This window comes from Panicum virgatum, chromosome 4K (assembly GCF_016808335.1).
Source record: "Panicum virgatum strain AP13 chromosome 4K, P.virgatum_v5, whole genome shotgun sequence".
Taxonomy (NCBI): domain Eukaryota; kingdom Viridiplantae; phylum Streptophyta; class Magnoliopsida; order Poales; family Poaceae; genus Panicum; species Panicum virgatum.
This window is the reverse complement of record NC_053139.1, coordinates 11,770,993-11,787,460: the sequence shown is the minus strand read 5'-3', so window position 1 is coordinate 11,787,460 and position 16,468 is coordinate 11,770,993. Positions and strand designations below refer to the sequence as shown.

The following is a 16,468-nucleotide window of genomic DNA, read 5'->3' as shown; positions in this document are numbered from 1 at the left end:
TCTACACCGTAACCTGTCCAAACCGAGGACACAGACCATTCGAATGGATTGTACACTCTGCAGAGGTTGTACGCTTTACCCACACGCACTTCACCGTCCAGAGACGGCTCCGTCATAGCCGACACCATCCGTGGCTCCACCCGACTAATCGCCCACAAACCCCCCGGGTCTGGACCAATCCAGGTCTCACCCCCAACACATATCCACCTCGGACGACTACCAGATTAGCCAGTGGGATTAGACTAAGGCTTGCCCATACAATCTCATGGGGTCGTACTAAAAGTAGGTTAGGTGAGATGACACCACAACACACGGTCTTTAAGGCTCACCAGGACAGCCAATAACCATAACCAACCAAACCCGAGATGTCACCATGAGAGAGCTCGGTCGCAAGTCTACCACCACGGTAGCACATGCACTAGCACATTCCATACTGCCCTGGTCTCATTCCCATACCAGTCTCATCAATTAACAAGGTCTGACAATATGCAAGTCTGATAGTAAATCAATATGCAACATGGCTTCAGTCAATGGTTTCTCTCATTTTCTCAGTGTATCATCTCATGCAATCCCTAAGTATAGTAAATTTTATATTTAACCTTACTTAGGATCAATCATGGTCAACGTAAGGGATCGATGAGACTTGCCTTCACTTACGTATGTGTCGGCAGCGGCGGCGGCTTCCTGGTCTCCCGGCTCCTCCGGGTTCTCCTCTAGAATCGGTTTTATTTCGTCGCACGCAAACAAGCAAAGCACATACATCAATACATTATACAAATATAATTGTATTGGATAGAGTTTGATTTTAGAAGAATTTAGAAAAAAGAATCAATGGAATCAGAGCTTGGATAGGCGAGTTATAGGATTGAGTGCTTTAATTAATTTCGAAAATGAAAAAGACTATTGATTAAGTGTGTGGCGTTTTAAATGCAGCGGAGGCGAGCTGTGCCAACGCTCGCCTTCAATGGGGGCGACTTGAGCCACTTGAGCGGCGCGAGCGACGAGGGCGGCAACTTGCGGGCGTCGTCAGCAGCGCGAGCGACGAGGGCGGGCAGGCCGGCGAGCAAGGCTGCAGCGGAGTGGGGGCACGACGTTGGTCGGCACGGCGTGGTGCCGGGTGCAGCGTGCGGTCCCGTCGCGGGCCCATGTGGTCGGGCGTGCTTCATGTGGGAGACAGACAAATGTAGGAGACAAACAAGCCTGGCTTGTGAGCTTGTACGTGGAGTGGACTCAGCAGTATCTCGAGCATGTGCGTACTGCAAGGATTGCTTAGTAGTTTAATTATGTAACAACTCATATAAAGATAATATTATATTATTTTACGTTGCTTGTTTAATCGCAAAATAAGTTTTCTTTTAGTAAGAAAAAATAGGAATGTTACAATATTCTGCATGCAAAAATTCAGAACGTCATATATTTCGGGACGGAAGGAGTATGTGCAAGCAAATTATATCTTCTTTACATGTGGCTTACTCTCCCTCACTCCCTGATACCCATCGATTGCCATTCGTTCCTTACAGTAATTAGCGTTGACGCCATCCTTATTGTATGCAATTTTCGATGCAAATTGTATTGCTGTGGCGTCCTTTTCCTTGGCTTACGAGGTCTCTACGACCTCAGCGCCCGCTGCCCTTGATTGGCACTCGCTGAACTTGCCATGTCGCCATCCACCATGTAAATCTGCGCATGAGTGGCTCTAGAGTGAGTAAAATGTAGCCGGACGAAACAAGCCGTGCGTGAAGTGTTTATATTTTCTTTTTCTTTTACTGCTCACATGGTAACAGATGGCGTAATAATTAAACTCTATACAAAATAATGTAAGCTACCTTTTGCTTCCGGTTCGAAGGCCAAGTTATAACTGACTGCTCAAAATCTCCCACAAAGACTATTCGTTTAGAAAATTTTATATATATTACTAGTAGTGGAAAATAACCATGTTATTTTTAATTAACTATAATAGTTGATTAATTATAATAGTTGTGTTTGAAGACCATGCTATTTATTTGGTTCCCTAGATTCTTAATAAATGCAAATGTACTGGAATTAGAAAAGTAACATGCATCTATTTAAATACTTGATTGACTCCATGCCCTTCTCAATACAATTGTATTTTGATATTTAATATTGCTTTAATTATTTAGATGAATTTTACTACCGTCTAAACTAACGGTCTTTGTGGGACAAAATTTGAAGACTAAACAAAAAATTTGTGGGACGGAGCGTTACAGACACTCGGCTCCGATAGTAGTAGCTGATCAAGATTTTTTTTGAAACTTGCCCGTACATAGCAACTAATATAACAAGTTCAAAAAATCATATCGACTACTATCTAGTTAACAATCACCATAGTTTTATAAAATCATTATTTTCATACACATGCATAAGAAAAAGGAGATACCTTAACATGATAATAATTAAGATTAGTAATAGTAAATCCATCACACCGGTTATTTATGGAACACATTTGGAGTTGTAATATCCTTCAGTCCAATTGTCTCGCCTGATCTGATGAGTCATCCCAGCCACCTTTTCAGCTGCACAGGCAACCTTTCACACTGTGTATGCAATAGATAAAAGGATCGAAAATCAATCAGTCAAGTATAACTCTTTAGTAAAAATCAAGTACGAACTATTCAGTCGCCTGCTCGGTTGAGTTTTCGCTTTTCCGTGCCTGCCATTCGCTTTGTCTATTCGTCAGGCCGTCATCGTGGTTCATAGTGACCGCGCGGCCGGTGGAAAGAGGCCTCTCCCTGGCTTGCAGGCTGCGCAGCCACCGGTCTGCGCAGGTCGCCAGAGAAGAGGGTCACCCTCACGCAGGTCGCTCCATGCCTCAGGTAGGAGTGTTCTCAGGGAAAAAAATAATCCGGTTTTAGTTCGGGGGTTTGAACCCGACGTGAATCGAACACGCAACCTTCTGATCTGGAGTCAGACGCGCTACCATTGCGCCACGGATCCATGGTAATGCTACGGCACAAATTACTCTAATTATACGTGGAAGTAACATGCCAGTTCTGTGGTGCAAGCTGAGTGCGTCTAGTTTAATTTTCTTGCAAAACTTCCAAGTGTTGTTGAGTTCCATATACGAGATTTACCTATTTATACATACGATCCTGAGACTTGGTCCGGCGTTGCACGCGCAAAACCATCGCTCTCATCCATAGAAACCGACACCAGAACTAACAGAGAATTCCACAAGGAAAATAACAGTTGACTGAAAAAACTTTTGAAAGCCCAGCAATTGGAAGCCAGAGCAGGAATACTGACTGTCTGCAGTCTCCACACAAACATGTTTTAGAGCTTGGGACACGTATCTTTGAATTAATGGCTGGAAGCAAACAAGGTTTTAGTATAGCCTTAACATGCGACGAGCGTATATTCTATAAAGGCAGCTCTTCTCATCACTCATCACACACATACAATGCAGGATTTACGCATGCGCTTGACGTATCTGGTTTGCTGCTTCTGCACATGAGTTGTGGCTCTCCAGAGGGCCCGGACTGTCAGGGTCAGATGCAGCACAAAACAGAGGACACCGGTGGTTACAGCGGCTTTTGTGATCCTGTATAGAAAACACCCCACAAGTTCTTACACACATCTTGTGAGCTGCCATAAAACAAGAATGCATAGTATGACATATAGTAACAAAAAACTTATAAAAAGTGCTATGCTTCCTATCCATCATGCACAGGCTATAGAAGTGCAAATATCTTGAGAAAAAAAAGATCCCACTTCTCAAAACCACAGGACTATCAAATTGCTGATAAACAAGCTTGATTTAAGAATATTTTTTTCCTCGTTTAATGGAATTATTTCCAGAAGAGATATGTTCTCTATATATGACAGACTGATTTACATAATCAGTTAGGTAGCCCATACAAAATGAATATGTTATGTGGAAATGCAAGACCAGCAAATTAGTTCTTGCCATCTATTTGAGCAGTCAGTTTCCAATTCCTTAGGACCAAATAGAACCATCTTCAGTATATAGGCAGAGGGCCATGGAACCAAAACATTTATTAGAAATCATGAATGTATTGTTGGCCACACACTTGGTTTACACAATTGTTTCTTCTCAGTAACAATTTCGGCCACTACTTGAAAGTACTAGTTCAGCATTTATCCTCAGTGAAGTACAAAGTAACCATCAGTAGAAAAAAGAACAAATCCAGTCCTCTAAAAACGAATTAGTCAAGCCCCAAACAAGTATCAGTGAGCACTGTAAAATGCCAGTACAAATGAAGCATACTAAACAAACACGGTTAGAGAAAAAGGGAAAGCCAGCACTACCAAATTCCAACTAGATTAAGTGCTATGACAAAGGCCTGTCCGCAGAATAATCTTCAGCTGTGTGCTAGCAAACACGTGCAGTAAGGCTCCAAAATAAGCCAACCAGCTCCTTGATAGAATAACTTAAAAGTCAGACTATGAGCAGTCAGAGATCACTAATAATTCTACTGCAGAAAGAAGAATTGAGAGCTTCTTTTCAAAAAAAAAAGAGAGGACGCCTGTAGCATCGACAACTGCGAATGAGCGTGAGTTGCAGTTATAGTATCCGCCTAGAATACAAAAAGAATTGGAACATTTTAAGATGTTATAATTTGATTCCAGAGGGCACAACACCAGCACTAACTGTGGCGTAAGCATCTGCAAGCCCAGGAACAGAGTCATCGTGACAGTCGATATACTTCAACTTGAAAGTCTCCTCTCCAATGCGAGCAAATGAGTAAAAGGCCCTTTTACTACTCAGCAATCCCTTTTCCTGGAGGATCTTCATGACACAATGCCGGGGCAGTAGCCGCTTCTCCAGGCTGTATGATAACAAGATAGGCCTTTTAACTATGCACTGAGGCTCCACTCCAACCTCTTTGATCCAGAACTGAATCTTGCGGAGAAGACCCTCCTCAGAGTATCCTAGAACACTTGGACACTTGGACACTACAGTTGCAACTTCACTCTCGGAGCAACCAAGAGTACTCTTTAAAAATTCGAGCCTGGCAGCAAACTTCTGTTTGTTGATATATGAAACACATCTGATTGCGTGCTTGAACATCCGCGAGCTGCGGTGCACCCCAAGCTCTTCCACGCGTAGCACGAACTCCTTGACACGCTCTGGCTTGAAGGTAAGCAATCGCGCACTGTTTGAAGACAGCTGGGCAATATCTCGAACACTTAGACTGCACTGACAAAGCAGCTCGATGTTAGGCTTGATCACCCTCTCAAAATCTGAAAATAGGATGCTGTTGTTCCTCTTCATGATCACGAGGAGCGGCTCAAATGAGCCAAAGAAGGAGATGAAGAACTCCAGCTTGTGAACGATATCGCCACCGCGGAGGGCGCGTGAGCCGACCAGGAGGAAGCGAGCGATCTGGGGAGCAGACAGGCCGAGGCAGTCGCGGAGGGCGAGGAGGCGAGGGCTGACGTTCTTCACCGAGGAGCGGAGGAGCAGCGGGTCCGCAGCGACGACGGCGGCGATGTCGGCGCCGGAGAGGCCCATGCCCGAGAGCAGGGCGAGGATGGCGTCGGGGTTGGAGGCGGAGTTGAGGCGAGACCTGCAGATCTCCTTGAATGCCTTCTTTTTACTGTATTTGGATGCTTCATCAAACGCCTTCTTAGCCGTCTTGCGGGCTTGATCTGGGGCGAGACCACAGGCGGCGACGAGGTAGTCCTCGAGGCAGAATGGGGCGGCGGAGGCGGAGGCGGAGGCGGAGGCGGAGGCGGAGAGGAGGCAGGCGCGGTGGTGCGTAGGGGAGGGGAGCAGGGTAGCTGCGCGGAAGAGAGGGAGGAGGTGGCTTCGGAGGAGCAGCATGGCCATGGCGGCGGCGGTGCTCTCGCCGGGTGAGAGCCTGAGAGGTCCGCGTGGAGCAATTGCAATTCCTTTGTTTCTTACGGCCCACTATTCCTTTTCTCTTCCAAGTCCAACCCATTTGATTAGTATAGGTTAATGACGTGGATTAGTGCCTCTAGTGTTGGTCCACAATACAGGAACAGCAGCCAACGAGCGCCGCGCCAGAGACTCTTTGCGTCACCCTTGGCCAGTCCACACGGCGGCAGGAAGCTTGTGCTCCGGCGAGGAAACGCCGAGGTGCGACGGGCTTTGATTTCTAATTATGTAAGCATGTCATATGAACTGCCACTAAACTCCGGTTGAGACTTGAGACTCGATTTCCGCCGCCAGGCTGCTTCGATTCATCCAGTTGTGCTTGCAGCCAGTACCAGATCTCAGACGCAAATCTCTCTAAAACGAAAACTGAGCCAAGCTCGGGCACGTCATTGAGCCACGTCAACTGTTTATTGACAGCCGTTGATTTTATTTTGAGCAGCTAAGATCAAGTCTGAATTATCTGTCTCGTGCATGGTCGATAAACAAAAATACGCTGAGCCGGTCTCTTCGCATCCCACGGCGCCGCGTAGACTCTTCCACAACGACGGAAGCCAATGAACTGGAATTCTGAGCACGCAAAAGTCTTGTTGGACCCCACGCTCCAATCCTTCCTCTTTCCGCCTCGAACTACAGAATCGCCTCACCTACATATAGTCAGTCGAGCTCAACGTGAGACCACCAAAAATAAACATATGCATCCCGTTTCTCCGCGACTACTCGACTCGCCCTAAGGGGTGGTGATGAAGTTCTGTACTTTCGAAGCGAGACAGTACTAGGCTTATCGGTTTCGACTACCTCCTACTCCCGACATGCGGTTAGTACAATTCAATCCTCAATCAGCACTGCTACAACGACCGGTGCTTAATCGACACAGACGGGGCTAAGACAATCAGAAACTCTGTCCTGCTGCCATACCTATATACCACCATTATTCCCCGTCCGGTCTCAAGTTTTCATCAATTCCACATTGTATTCCACAGCTCAATAGTGAAGTACATGAATAATTAAACGTCTCGCGAGTAACCGGTAATTACCCGACGTCTGAAACATCATATATCTCGTGAGTGCCAAGAAGTCACTCGGCTTCTACCGAGTCCTACTAAACATGTCATCGCTATCGACCTATACATACTACATACTAGTATAAACTCAAGGAAAACTAGAGATCATGCAACTAGGGTTTCAGACAACTCCTAAAATCTAATGCACAAGTAATTAAATAAGTATATATATAATGAATCATAAATTAAAATAATAGGACATGCATCGGAACTTTCGGGCAGCTGCTCGCTACTGGAGTCGATTGGGCCTCGGGCCAGGTGCTCGTGAACCTCCGGCCAGGTACTAGTAGTCAGATTGGCCTGGATCTTGTGTTCCCACCAGCCTGCTTGGTTCTGCCTCAGCTGCTGCATGCTTGTCAGTCGCCAAAATTTTCAAAGCTGATTTGAAGATTGCATTGACACTCGGTTCATCAGTGATCACTTTGCTTGCTAAGCACAAAAAGAAAAAAATAATCATGCTGCAAGTGTGTATATATATATATATATATTAGGAGCCTAGGGCTTCCTATAACAATTGAAAGCCCCAGCCAACTTACTTCTTGGGCCAACATCCAATCCAACCAGCCCACCCAACATCCTCTGAACCTAACCCAATCAAGCCACTTGGCCCACTCGCGAGTCCAATTACCCCACCCCCCACCCCCACCCCCATCGCTCCCAACCCAGACCACACAACCACGCTGCCCAAACGCAATTCGAGGCCCGACTCAGCGGCGGCGATGGCGGAATCAAGGTGTGCGATGGCGCCGGCTGCGAGATCCAGCGCGCCCGAGTGTGGCTTGGATCCCGTGCGTCCTCCCGCGCACTCGAGCGGCAGCGGGATCCCAGTCGACTTGCCCTCCCACACCCTCGAGCAAGAACGGCGACGATGCCCTCGGCTTGCACCGGCCGCTGTTGTCCATTGAGTTCCCGTTCCTCGCCGCCGCCAGGTGGTAAGTGCACGCCCCCCTCCACCTGCTTCCCCCGTGTATTCCTGTAGATTTGGCTTGGATTGGGATCGCGATCCATCGTGCGGATTCCCGAGGATCCCTTGTTGTGATACGTGTGTTTACTTATTTGCAGGGGATGGAGACGCCGCTCACGGTGGTGACGGAGGCGTTCAAGGAGCTGGCGTGCGGGATGGACGCCGACGGCGGGGAACTCCACCTCGCGCCCTTCGACGACACCTGCGCGCTCGTCTCCGTGCTCTTCAGAAGCCTTGGCATGGCCTTCAGGTTCGCCAAGATCGAGTATGTCACCAAGGTTAGCGCCAGACGACGACCCCGTTCCGCGATCATCCCCTTCGCGGTTGGCAAAATTAGGTCCTGGACATTCAAAGAAGATGTCTTCTGCTAGAATACATCAAAAAAATTTGTCTTTGCCCAAACACACTAAAATTTTTTAGTAATTGAGTCCTGGACACTACACCTCTTATAAAAATCAGTTTTAATAGAAAGGTATGCGAAAAGACGAAATTGCCCCCTACCTATTCTTTCCCTCTCCTGCTGCCGAACGGGATGGCAAAAAAAAAAACAAAAAACAAAACGGATCGGGACTTGTTCCTCTCGACGCCGCTCCTGCTGCTCGCCTGCCGCCAGCTTACTCCGTGGCTCCGTCAGCGCTGCTCCTGCAGCTCGCCTGCCGGCTGCCGCCAGCTTCCTCCGTCCGGCTCCCTCCGGCGCTGCTCCTCCCTTGGCCAGTGTCCTGAGGTCGGGGGCCTCTTCCTCCCTGGGCGGCGGGAGCACGCAAGCGAGCTGGCGAGGTACTCAAGGAGGAGCTCGTCGGAGAGAACGGAGATGGGGGAGTCCTCGGCGTTGGAGCTCCGTCGCCGCCGACAGTGGCAGCCAAAGTCCGCCTCGAGCGCCGGCCACTTCCGCTGTCGTCCCCGACGCCGCCCTTCATCCTGGCCGCGGCGAGGCGGAGCCATGCGACAGCCGCGTCGAGCCCGAGGCGCTGCTGTGCTATCTACCGGCGCCGCCGTCGCGCTCCCGACGCTGGGCCTTGCCGTCGCCTTGCACCATCTTCTTCTCCGCCGCGTACCACGACGGTCGTACCGTCTTGTTCTTCGCCGAGTCAACGTGGTGTCTTCGGAAGGCGATGACGGCGAGGTGGAGGCGCGAGGGGAGGCGATGGCGAGCAGGATTTGGAAGAGGAGCAGGGGTATAACGGTCATTCTAGGTGGCCTTGTATTAAAAATGATTATAATAATAGGTGCAGTGTCCAGGACCAAATTACCACAAAATTATAGTGTGTCGTGGCAAAGACACATTTTTTCAGTGTGTTGTGGCAAATGTCATTTTTTTTTCAGTGTCTCCCGACAAATTTTGCCTTCGCGGTTGTTCCCTTGGGGTTTTTTTCCTGTTTTCTTTTTGGAACCATTTGCTTAGCTTCTTTCGCACCGTTGTTTCAATCCGTGGGGCAAAGATCCAAGATTTAGCACGGCGACGAGGTGAAATCGTGCGAGCGGTGCCTGGATTCGATTGCCATGTTGTTTCTGACATTTTTCAGATCTTGCTTCTTCCACCATCGTCCACCGATGTTGCTCCCAAATCTGATTGGATTATTCTATAGTTTTCTTCTTTTCACCCCAAAAAATTGAAACCTTTTCTCTTCCTTCAAGAAAGCACCTGAAAGGAGCGTTGCCACGCTGATTTAACTTACTGTCGATTGTGCAGCTGTGCAGCAGTCGTGCGCGGGCCGACGCGAGACGGCAACGCGCGCGCAGGAGGCGACGGCTCGCGGCGCAGCGGCCAAGCAAGATGCGGCGTGTGGCTGCTGCATAGATACGTTTGTGTTTGTGCATAGATACTATTAGTTGACTGTTTGCCCATGCTTGCAATAATATACATGCTAGTGTCTGACCATAGATACTATCCGTTTGCTACTAGTCTCTTCTATGCATAGATCGTAGTATCATACACATGCTACCCATGCTTTTATGATTGCCCTTACTGGTTTTTATGCCTTTTGGTACCAAGGGTGGGTTGCCGAGGAGAATCCAATTGATGACAGCTCCCGCAATGTGTCATATATTTGTCTAGTACTTTCCTCCCATGTTTATATGATTGTCTTCGCTGATTTATATGTCTGCCAACACTGGTTTATATGTCTGCCAAAACTGTTTATATGTCTGGTGGTTTTTCCATCATATACAAGTAGCTGCATATATATGTATGATTGCAATCATATATTTGTTAAGTTGATTTTCATTTCTGATTATATTCATTCACTCATGAGATTTCTATGCCAACATAGCACCCTTTCTACACAGGTTGTAGGGAATGGGAATGTATTTCTAGGCCTAGCTCTGCTATTGTTGTATGGTTCTTTTGTCTGGTCGGTTGCAGTAGATTAGGATAGGTTTATCTATGATCAGAAATAGGATGGTTCTTTATGATCACAATCTATTTTTGGTACTCCATTGGAGCATCCATTCCTATTAGATGCATGCTTCTATGCTTGGCCTTACATGTTTCTTTTTATGCATAGATACTAAATATCTTAAACGTCTGAGCATAGATACTGACTTGTATCTTATATTTCTATGATTGGCCTCAGTGGTTTTTGTACCTTTTGTTGCTACATGTAGTTGCTTAATTAGATATATGTGATTGCAGCCATATATTTGTTTTGTTATTTTTTCTCTCATGTTTCTATGACTGCACTCACTGATTTTTATGCCTTTTTTAATAATGAGGTGTGTTGCTTATGAGGATTTGCCGGACGATAACTTCCACAACTGCAAGCTAGCATCATAGTCCTCACCAGCAGAGTGCAAACATCATTGATTTTGTATTCTTAGTTTGTACATCTTTAAGAATTTTATAGTTCGCATAATTGTTTACAACATGGCTAGAGCATGATGGGCGAATTTTGTTCCTAGTTTGTACATCTCTTTAAGAATTTTTGTTCTTGATTTTGTATTCTTAGTTCTTGAGCATGATGGCTAGAACACAATTGTTCTTGATGCACAATTTTGCTCTTTAAGAATTTGATTCAAATTTTAGATAGATATTGGTTTCTATGCTTCCATGCAAGGTTTATATGCCATGTGAAAGTATAATTTGGAGATATATGCCATGTGAAAGTATATCTCTTTAAGAAATTCTAGATGAATATGTTTGCATGAATAGATTCGAAATTTATCATGTAAAAGATATTGATTTTTATGCTTACATGCATAGGTTTCTATACACGATGAAACTTTTGCCTACAAATTTGAAAAGAAAACAATAGTGGCTCCACATAATGGGGGGCTGGGGGCGGGTTGGCATGCATGCATGTGTTAAGTGGCAGATGCATCACATGGTCGACAACACCACGTAGACAACACCTAAGGTCATAACATGTGCTCGACTGACCGAGCATAGAAACCCAGCAACATGATCATAGAAATGTTATTTTTTCATTGCATTTGAAATTTGTATCTTCTCATGGTCAAATATAGAAAACCTAATGTCATGATCATAGGATCAAACGTTTTACTTTTTATTTAAAAATTAGATATCAACTAATTGACAAACAAAAGAATGTTGCTCAAGTACAAAATCCATGAGTCGTGCTCAAGTTTTGAATACGACATGATCATAGAATCAAGTTTTTTTTATCTTTTACTTGAAATTAGAAATTTGATTAAAAGAGGACGTTACTGAAGTACATGAATTACAGGTTTCTACGCTCACACCTTTTTCTTTCATCATGCCCTATGTTTCTATGCTCAGAACATTTCTATGCTCGGTAATACGGGCCGCTCAACATTTCTATGATTCTGTCATGTTTTTTGTATGGCGAGATAGTTTGGATCCACACTGCCTTCTATGATTTTCACTGCTGCATTCTATGATCGCCACCAATGAATTTAAAATTATGTTGTACGAGCTCTATGATTGATGTTGTACATGATTTTTCGAATGTGTTGCATAGCGTCTATGCATTTGGGTTTGTATGACTTTGTTAATCTAAAATGTGGTGAAATATACACGACAAGTATATAGTATAAACTGCCATCTATAACCTTCTACGACGTGTATAGATGCCTTCTATGACCCCGCACGATAGTGTGATCTCTATGGGTCAATATGATTCAAAGTTCAAATTCTATGATATGCTACTGTGATTTCTATTAGCCAATTAGATTCAAAATTTAAATTTTTCCATACCCTAGCTGTTATATGCAGTTATATGCGTGTACGTACAGATTTTTATGACATGCTAAATATTTGTTTCTATAGTTCAAATTTCAAATTTCAGAGAGAATTTTGTGCCTCTGCACACATATTTCTATGACTGCACACATATGTTTCTATGTCATGTTTTCAGGACATATGCATCTATGACTATAACTATAGGTTTCTATGATACCTAGATTCAAATTTCAAAATTTTCAAAAAAATATTCAAAATGGATCTCATATGATGTAAAAAAACGCCAGAAATCTAGTGTTGAAAACCGTTTGCGAACTGGATATTTGAGTGAAAAGTTATCGCGAGAAAACACGATCAGTTTTGCTTGCAACCCAATCCCTCTCTCATCTGGTTGGCCACGTGGGGAGGGAAAACCAGTGCATGCAGGGACCAGCGCGCAGACACAAGTTGGGTGCGCGTGAGGCTGGTTAGCGGGGGCTTCCGTTTCTTATTGGAAGCCTTGGGCTCTCAATAGTCAGACCATACATACATATATATATATATATATATATATATATATATATATATAGTAAAATTTCATTCTACACTTATTTGTAGCTACTCTCAATATGTATCTCATGATATATGACATATCTGATTTAACGAAGAGTATGTACACGGAGTATGTGTTCATGCTAGAATATTTATGATGATATATATATTAAGTATGTGATCATACATAGAGTATATGGGCATACTTATTTTATATGCTAATATTAAGGTATAATCATAGCATATTTAAAAAATAGGGTTGATTTTGAAATTTTTCATGTATATACCTTTGAAGTATCTTAGAATAAGTATATGAACATATTCAAAGTGATAAATAAGTATGCGGACATATACACGATGATATACTGATAATGAGAGTAGCTACACGCGAGTGTAAAAAAAACACGTCATATATATATATATATATATATATATATATATATATATAGTGTTATGGTATAATGCACCTGGGTGCATTCTGTATAGAGAATGCACTCATCCTCTCTGTTGCAACTACTGTGACTGTTCTAGTTGCAACTGGATTATGTCCAATTGCAACGGTTCACGTCCAGTTGCAACCGGGTCAGTCCGAGTTGCAACTAAATCTGTCCGAGTTGCAACCGGTTTGTGTCCAGTTGCAATTAGTTCCGTCTAGTTGCAGTTGGTCTATTCTTCTTGTTGCAATTGATGTAGTCTCTCAGTTGCAATTGCAGGATATAAGTGCATTTTGTACACAGAATGCATCTTGTTGCAACGTTCACTAACTAGACTTGCAACTAGGTTGTAACTAGTTGAAACAAGTAGCAATTGTGTAAAAACAAGGTTCTAAGTGGTCGCAACTAGTGCTAACTACGCTACAGCCAAGTTGCAATTGTAATGTAGCTATGATAGCAATTCATAGTATCGTGATGTTGCAATTACATACTTGAAAAAAAAGTTCATCAAATATAGTCTTCATGGATCTCGTTTTGTTAAGCACATTTTTTCCAACAACCTGATGCAAATAGATTTGAAATCGGAGCTACGGTTTAAGAGATATTATATTTTTTTTATCCAAATCAATAAAAGATTCTCTGCATGCGGCTTCCTGGTGGGTGGCGGGATTGAGCTGTGGTTGGTTGACGAGTCCAGCGGAGGGTCTGTGCATTTTAGTCTCGTCATATATATATATACATATATATATATATATATATATATATATATATATATATATATATATAACAGAGCTAATCTCTACCCTGAGTATGGAATAGTCAATTCGTTACCCGAGCCAGCTCACCCACAGCCCGTGCCAGCGCACCGGGTGGCAGGCAAGCGCCGGTTTTCCTCCCTCAGGAGGAGGGGGCGCGCGGTTTTCTTCTCCACCCAACCGCTCCTGGTTTTCCTGGTTTTTTCTCTCTTGGCCACGTGCGCCTGCACCCATGCAGTTTTCTTCCGCGTACGCCCACGGCCAACACAGGTGCGCTTTTCACGGGAACGTGACTACGTGAGACATGTCAAGTGTGACTCAGTAAATTCTTTTTTTTTCAGCCGTTGTAGCTTGCGCAACAATGATGAGAGTACTAGAATTATGTGATGCGACAACTAATTGAGTTCCCATTTTTTTTATCAGCATGTCAGCTCATGGATTAAATATTTAAATTAACTATTCTTTTACATCAACAACCGTGAGACAAATCGAACCTGGATATAACTAATAATATGTTGGATCATAAAAACACAATGTAATATTTTTAATGAAGCAGGCTAAACTTTCACCCCTGAGGAAATACATCACTACAGTTTACAACCTGGAATCAAAGAGACAGCAGCCACGAAGAGAACAGGGTCAATAAGTTCTGCATTTCGCTTGAACCGAATACTAATACAACACAGCGATTTTGCAACTCAAGGAATAAGTTTTTGCTGGCACAATCTGTTTCCTGGGCAGCCGACCCCTGCTGTGCTTGCCATTGTCATCAACCTTGCAATGGCCACAGAGCCTTGCTCCTCCCTCTGAGATGCGCCAGCAGCGAGCTCCTTGCTCTCTTGCAATTTTACTTCCTGAAATCCAAATCTCCTGCAGCTTGTTACAGTCAGAATGGGCTTGACAAGATGGCAGCAGGACCGATTCCATCATCACTGCAGAAACAGCAACTCACAATTTCCGTATTAAACACGACTACACGAAGCCAATCGGGGATACCGTAAGCATTTCACCAGCCTAGTTCACAGCCGTTGTCTTCGGCTACTGCGACTTTCGTGGTGGTGGCAACCTGACGTACTTGGCAACGGCTACGTCTCATGACAGCATCCTCCCCTCATGCCCAAATGTGCCACGCCACACCTGCCGCAGCAGATGGAGGTGGCCCCAGTCGTCGTGCGACAATTAATCTGCAAATTTCAAGAAAAAAGAATTATGCTTACGCATCTGTATATGCTGAAGTTGAAGCTCTTAGATCAATTGTGCACTGGAATATTAATCCATCAAAACATGTGGCTAATCTAGCATTATCATCGGTTGCACAAATCCGTAGAAAAAAAGTACATAAGCATGAAGTTCAGTATACGTAACTTAAGAAGAGAGAAACTGACAGCAAGATTTCAAAAAACTAACCAAAGGCTAGTTCAGTAGCAAAGCAATGGGATCGGCAACCTAATCCACCATTTACTGCATAACTTGAAGTAGTATTCAATTAAAAAATAATTTCCACAAGAGAGCAGTTCGCAGAACACATCTGATGCAAGAGCTAAAACAAAATGAACGAGAGTTGAACGGATGGTGCTGGCGCTCAGCATAGGGTGTGTTCTACAGGTTGTATTCAGATCAGAGCCGGTTGGGGTTGGGGGCGCTCATTGCCTCTAGCTCGTTGGTCAGAGACGTGCGTAGGCACCAGGATCAATCCCCGCATCTCGCAGAGAGACACCAATCAGTATGACGTGCTGATGATTTGTGGTTGAGGGAAATTGACCAAAAAAAGAAGAAAACAATGGGGAAATGATAGAAGGGCTCACCGAAATAACTTAATGCTAAAGGAAAATTTCTTCAAATCAGTGTTCAATTCATCATCGCAGAAATAGACGGAATCGCTAGGTCAATCAGTGTTCAAATTAGAATTTCTTCAAATAACTCTTTTGCCCAATCAGAACTGGGGGAGGATCCAGGGCTTGAGGCGAGGAGACGAACAGGAGGGGCAAGGCGCAAGAGGAGGGGGCGCTGACCTTGCTGGTGACGACGAACACCAGGGGAATCGGCGGCGTAGGCGTGACGGGAGCCGGCGGCGCAGGGAGTCGCGGGAGCCGGCGACGCAGGGGTGGGACGGGAGCGGTCGGCGCAGAACCTCACCGGGACGGCGTGGGGCGGGGCACGGGTCGCCGGCGGGACGCAGGATCGCGAGATCGGAGCGGTCGGCGCAGGGCCGGCGGAAGGCAGGGCCGCGGGATCGTGGATGTGGGCGACCTGTTACGAGCTGGGGTAGGGAAAAAACCTTCAAAGAGGAACCGGTAGGAGAGAAAACCGGACGGAGGTGGCTCGGCGCGGTGTCGGGTCGGGACCGGGGTCGGGCTCGGGCTCGGGTATGGAAACTTTTTGTACCCAATAGACCTACTATATATATTCATCTGCTTTTTTCTGTAGGCTGGCTGGATGTTGTATTTTGTTAATGCTATTGCTGCATCTGTTGGTCTTGTGTCCTTCATAGAATCACTTTGTATTGATTAATCTAAGTTATGGATGGTTTTGCTTATTTTGATTTATCTCCCCTTTTTTTTGTTATTGCTACTTCTGTTCCTAGCATTGCTTCCGTCATTTTGTTATTGTGTATGCCTCAAGCAACTTATGGTTATCACAACTTCAAAATTTTCTTTTTTCTAATTAATGGTGTACACCAAAG

At 44.9% G+C, this 16,468-nt stretch overlaps 2 protein-coding genes, 1 long non-coding RNA gene and 1 other non-coding gene across 6 annotated transcripts; 1 reads left to right on the top strand and 3 right to left on the bottom strand.

Moving 5' to 3' along the window:
• Nucleotides 1-2,883: 2,883 nt before the first annotated feature.
• On the bottom strand, nucleotides 2,884-2,955 carry TRNAW-CCA. The gene has a single exon. It is a non-coding gene; the product is annotated as a tRNA-Trp (tRNA).
• Nucleotides 2,956-3,983: 1,028 nt separating this feature from the next.
• LOC120703125 lies at nucleotides 3,984-5,876 on the bottom strand. Its single transcript, XM_039987136.1, has 2 exons — nucleotides 4,522-5,876; nucleotides 3,984-4,396 (listed from the first exon to the last, which is right to left on the bottom strand). Exon 1 carries the CDS (start codon nucleotides 5,810-5,812, stop codon nucleotides 4,592-4,594), a length of 1,221 nt encoding a protein of 406 aa, XP_039843070.1. The 5' UTR covers nucleotides 5,813-5,876; the 3' UTR covers nucleotides 3,984-4,396; nucleotides 4,522-4,591.
• Nucleotides 5,877-7,591: 1,715 nt separating this feature from the next.
• LOC120703124 (ACD11 homolog protein-like) lies at nucleotides 7,592-10,895 on the top strand. Its single transcript, XM_039987134.1, has 3 exons — nucleotides 7,592-7,874; nucleotides 8,005-8,184; nucleotides 9,597-10,895. The coding sequence occupies exons 2-3, from the start codon at nucleotides 8,008-8,010 to the stop codon at nucleotides 9,702-9,704; spliced, it is 285 nt and encodes a 94-aa protein (XP_039843068.1). The 5' UTR covers nucleotides 7,592-7,874; nucleotides 8,005-8,007; the 3' UTR covers nucleotides 9,705-10,895.
• Nucleotides 10,896-14,264: 3,369 nt separating this feature from the next.
• LOC120703123 lies at nucleotides 14,265-16,121 on the bottom strand. 3 transcript variants are annotated; one of them, XR_005686806.1, is made up of 3 exons: nucleotides 15,798-16,116; nucleotides 14,738-14,969; nucleotides 14,265-14,655 (listed from the first exon to the last, which is right to left on the bottom strand). It is a non-coding gene; the product is annotated as an uncharacterized LOC120703123 (long non-coding RNA). The 3 variants fall into 3 exon arrangements; XR_005686807.1 differs by having other exon boundaries at nucleotides 14,782-14,969; nucleotides 15,798-16,114; XR_005686805.1 differs by having other exon boundaries at nucleotides 14,265-14,969; nucleotides 15,798-16,121.
• Between the last annotated feature and the right edge of the window lie 347 nt (nucleotides 16,122-16,468).

Bases quoted from the DNA above. Each gene is read 5' to 3' on its own strand.
- LOC120703125 (XM_039987136.1), bottom strand. From the start codon at position 5,812: ATGGCCATGCTGCTCCTCCGAAGCCACCTCCTCCCTCTCTTCCGCGCA.
- LOC120703124 (XM_039987134.1), top strand. From the start codon at position 8,008: ATGGAGACGCCGCTCACGGTGGTGACGGAGGCGTTCAAGGAGCTGGCG. The intron at 8,185-9,596 runs GTTAGCGCCAGA...TCGATTGTGCAG, and splicing joins AGATCGAGTATGTCACCAAG to CTGTGCAGCAGTCGTGCGCG.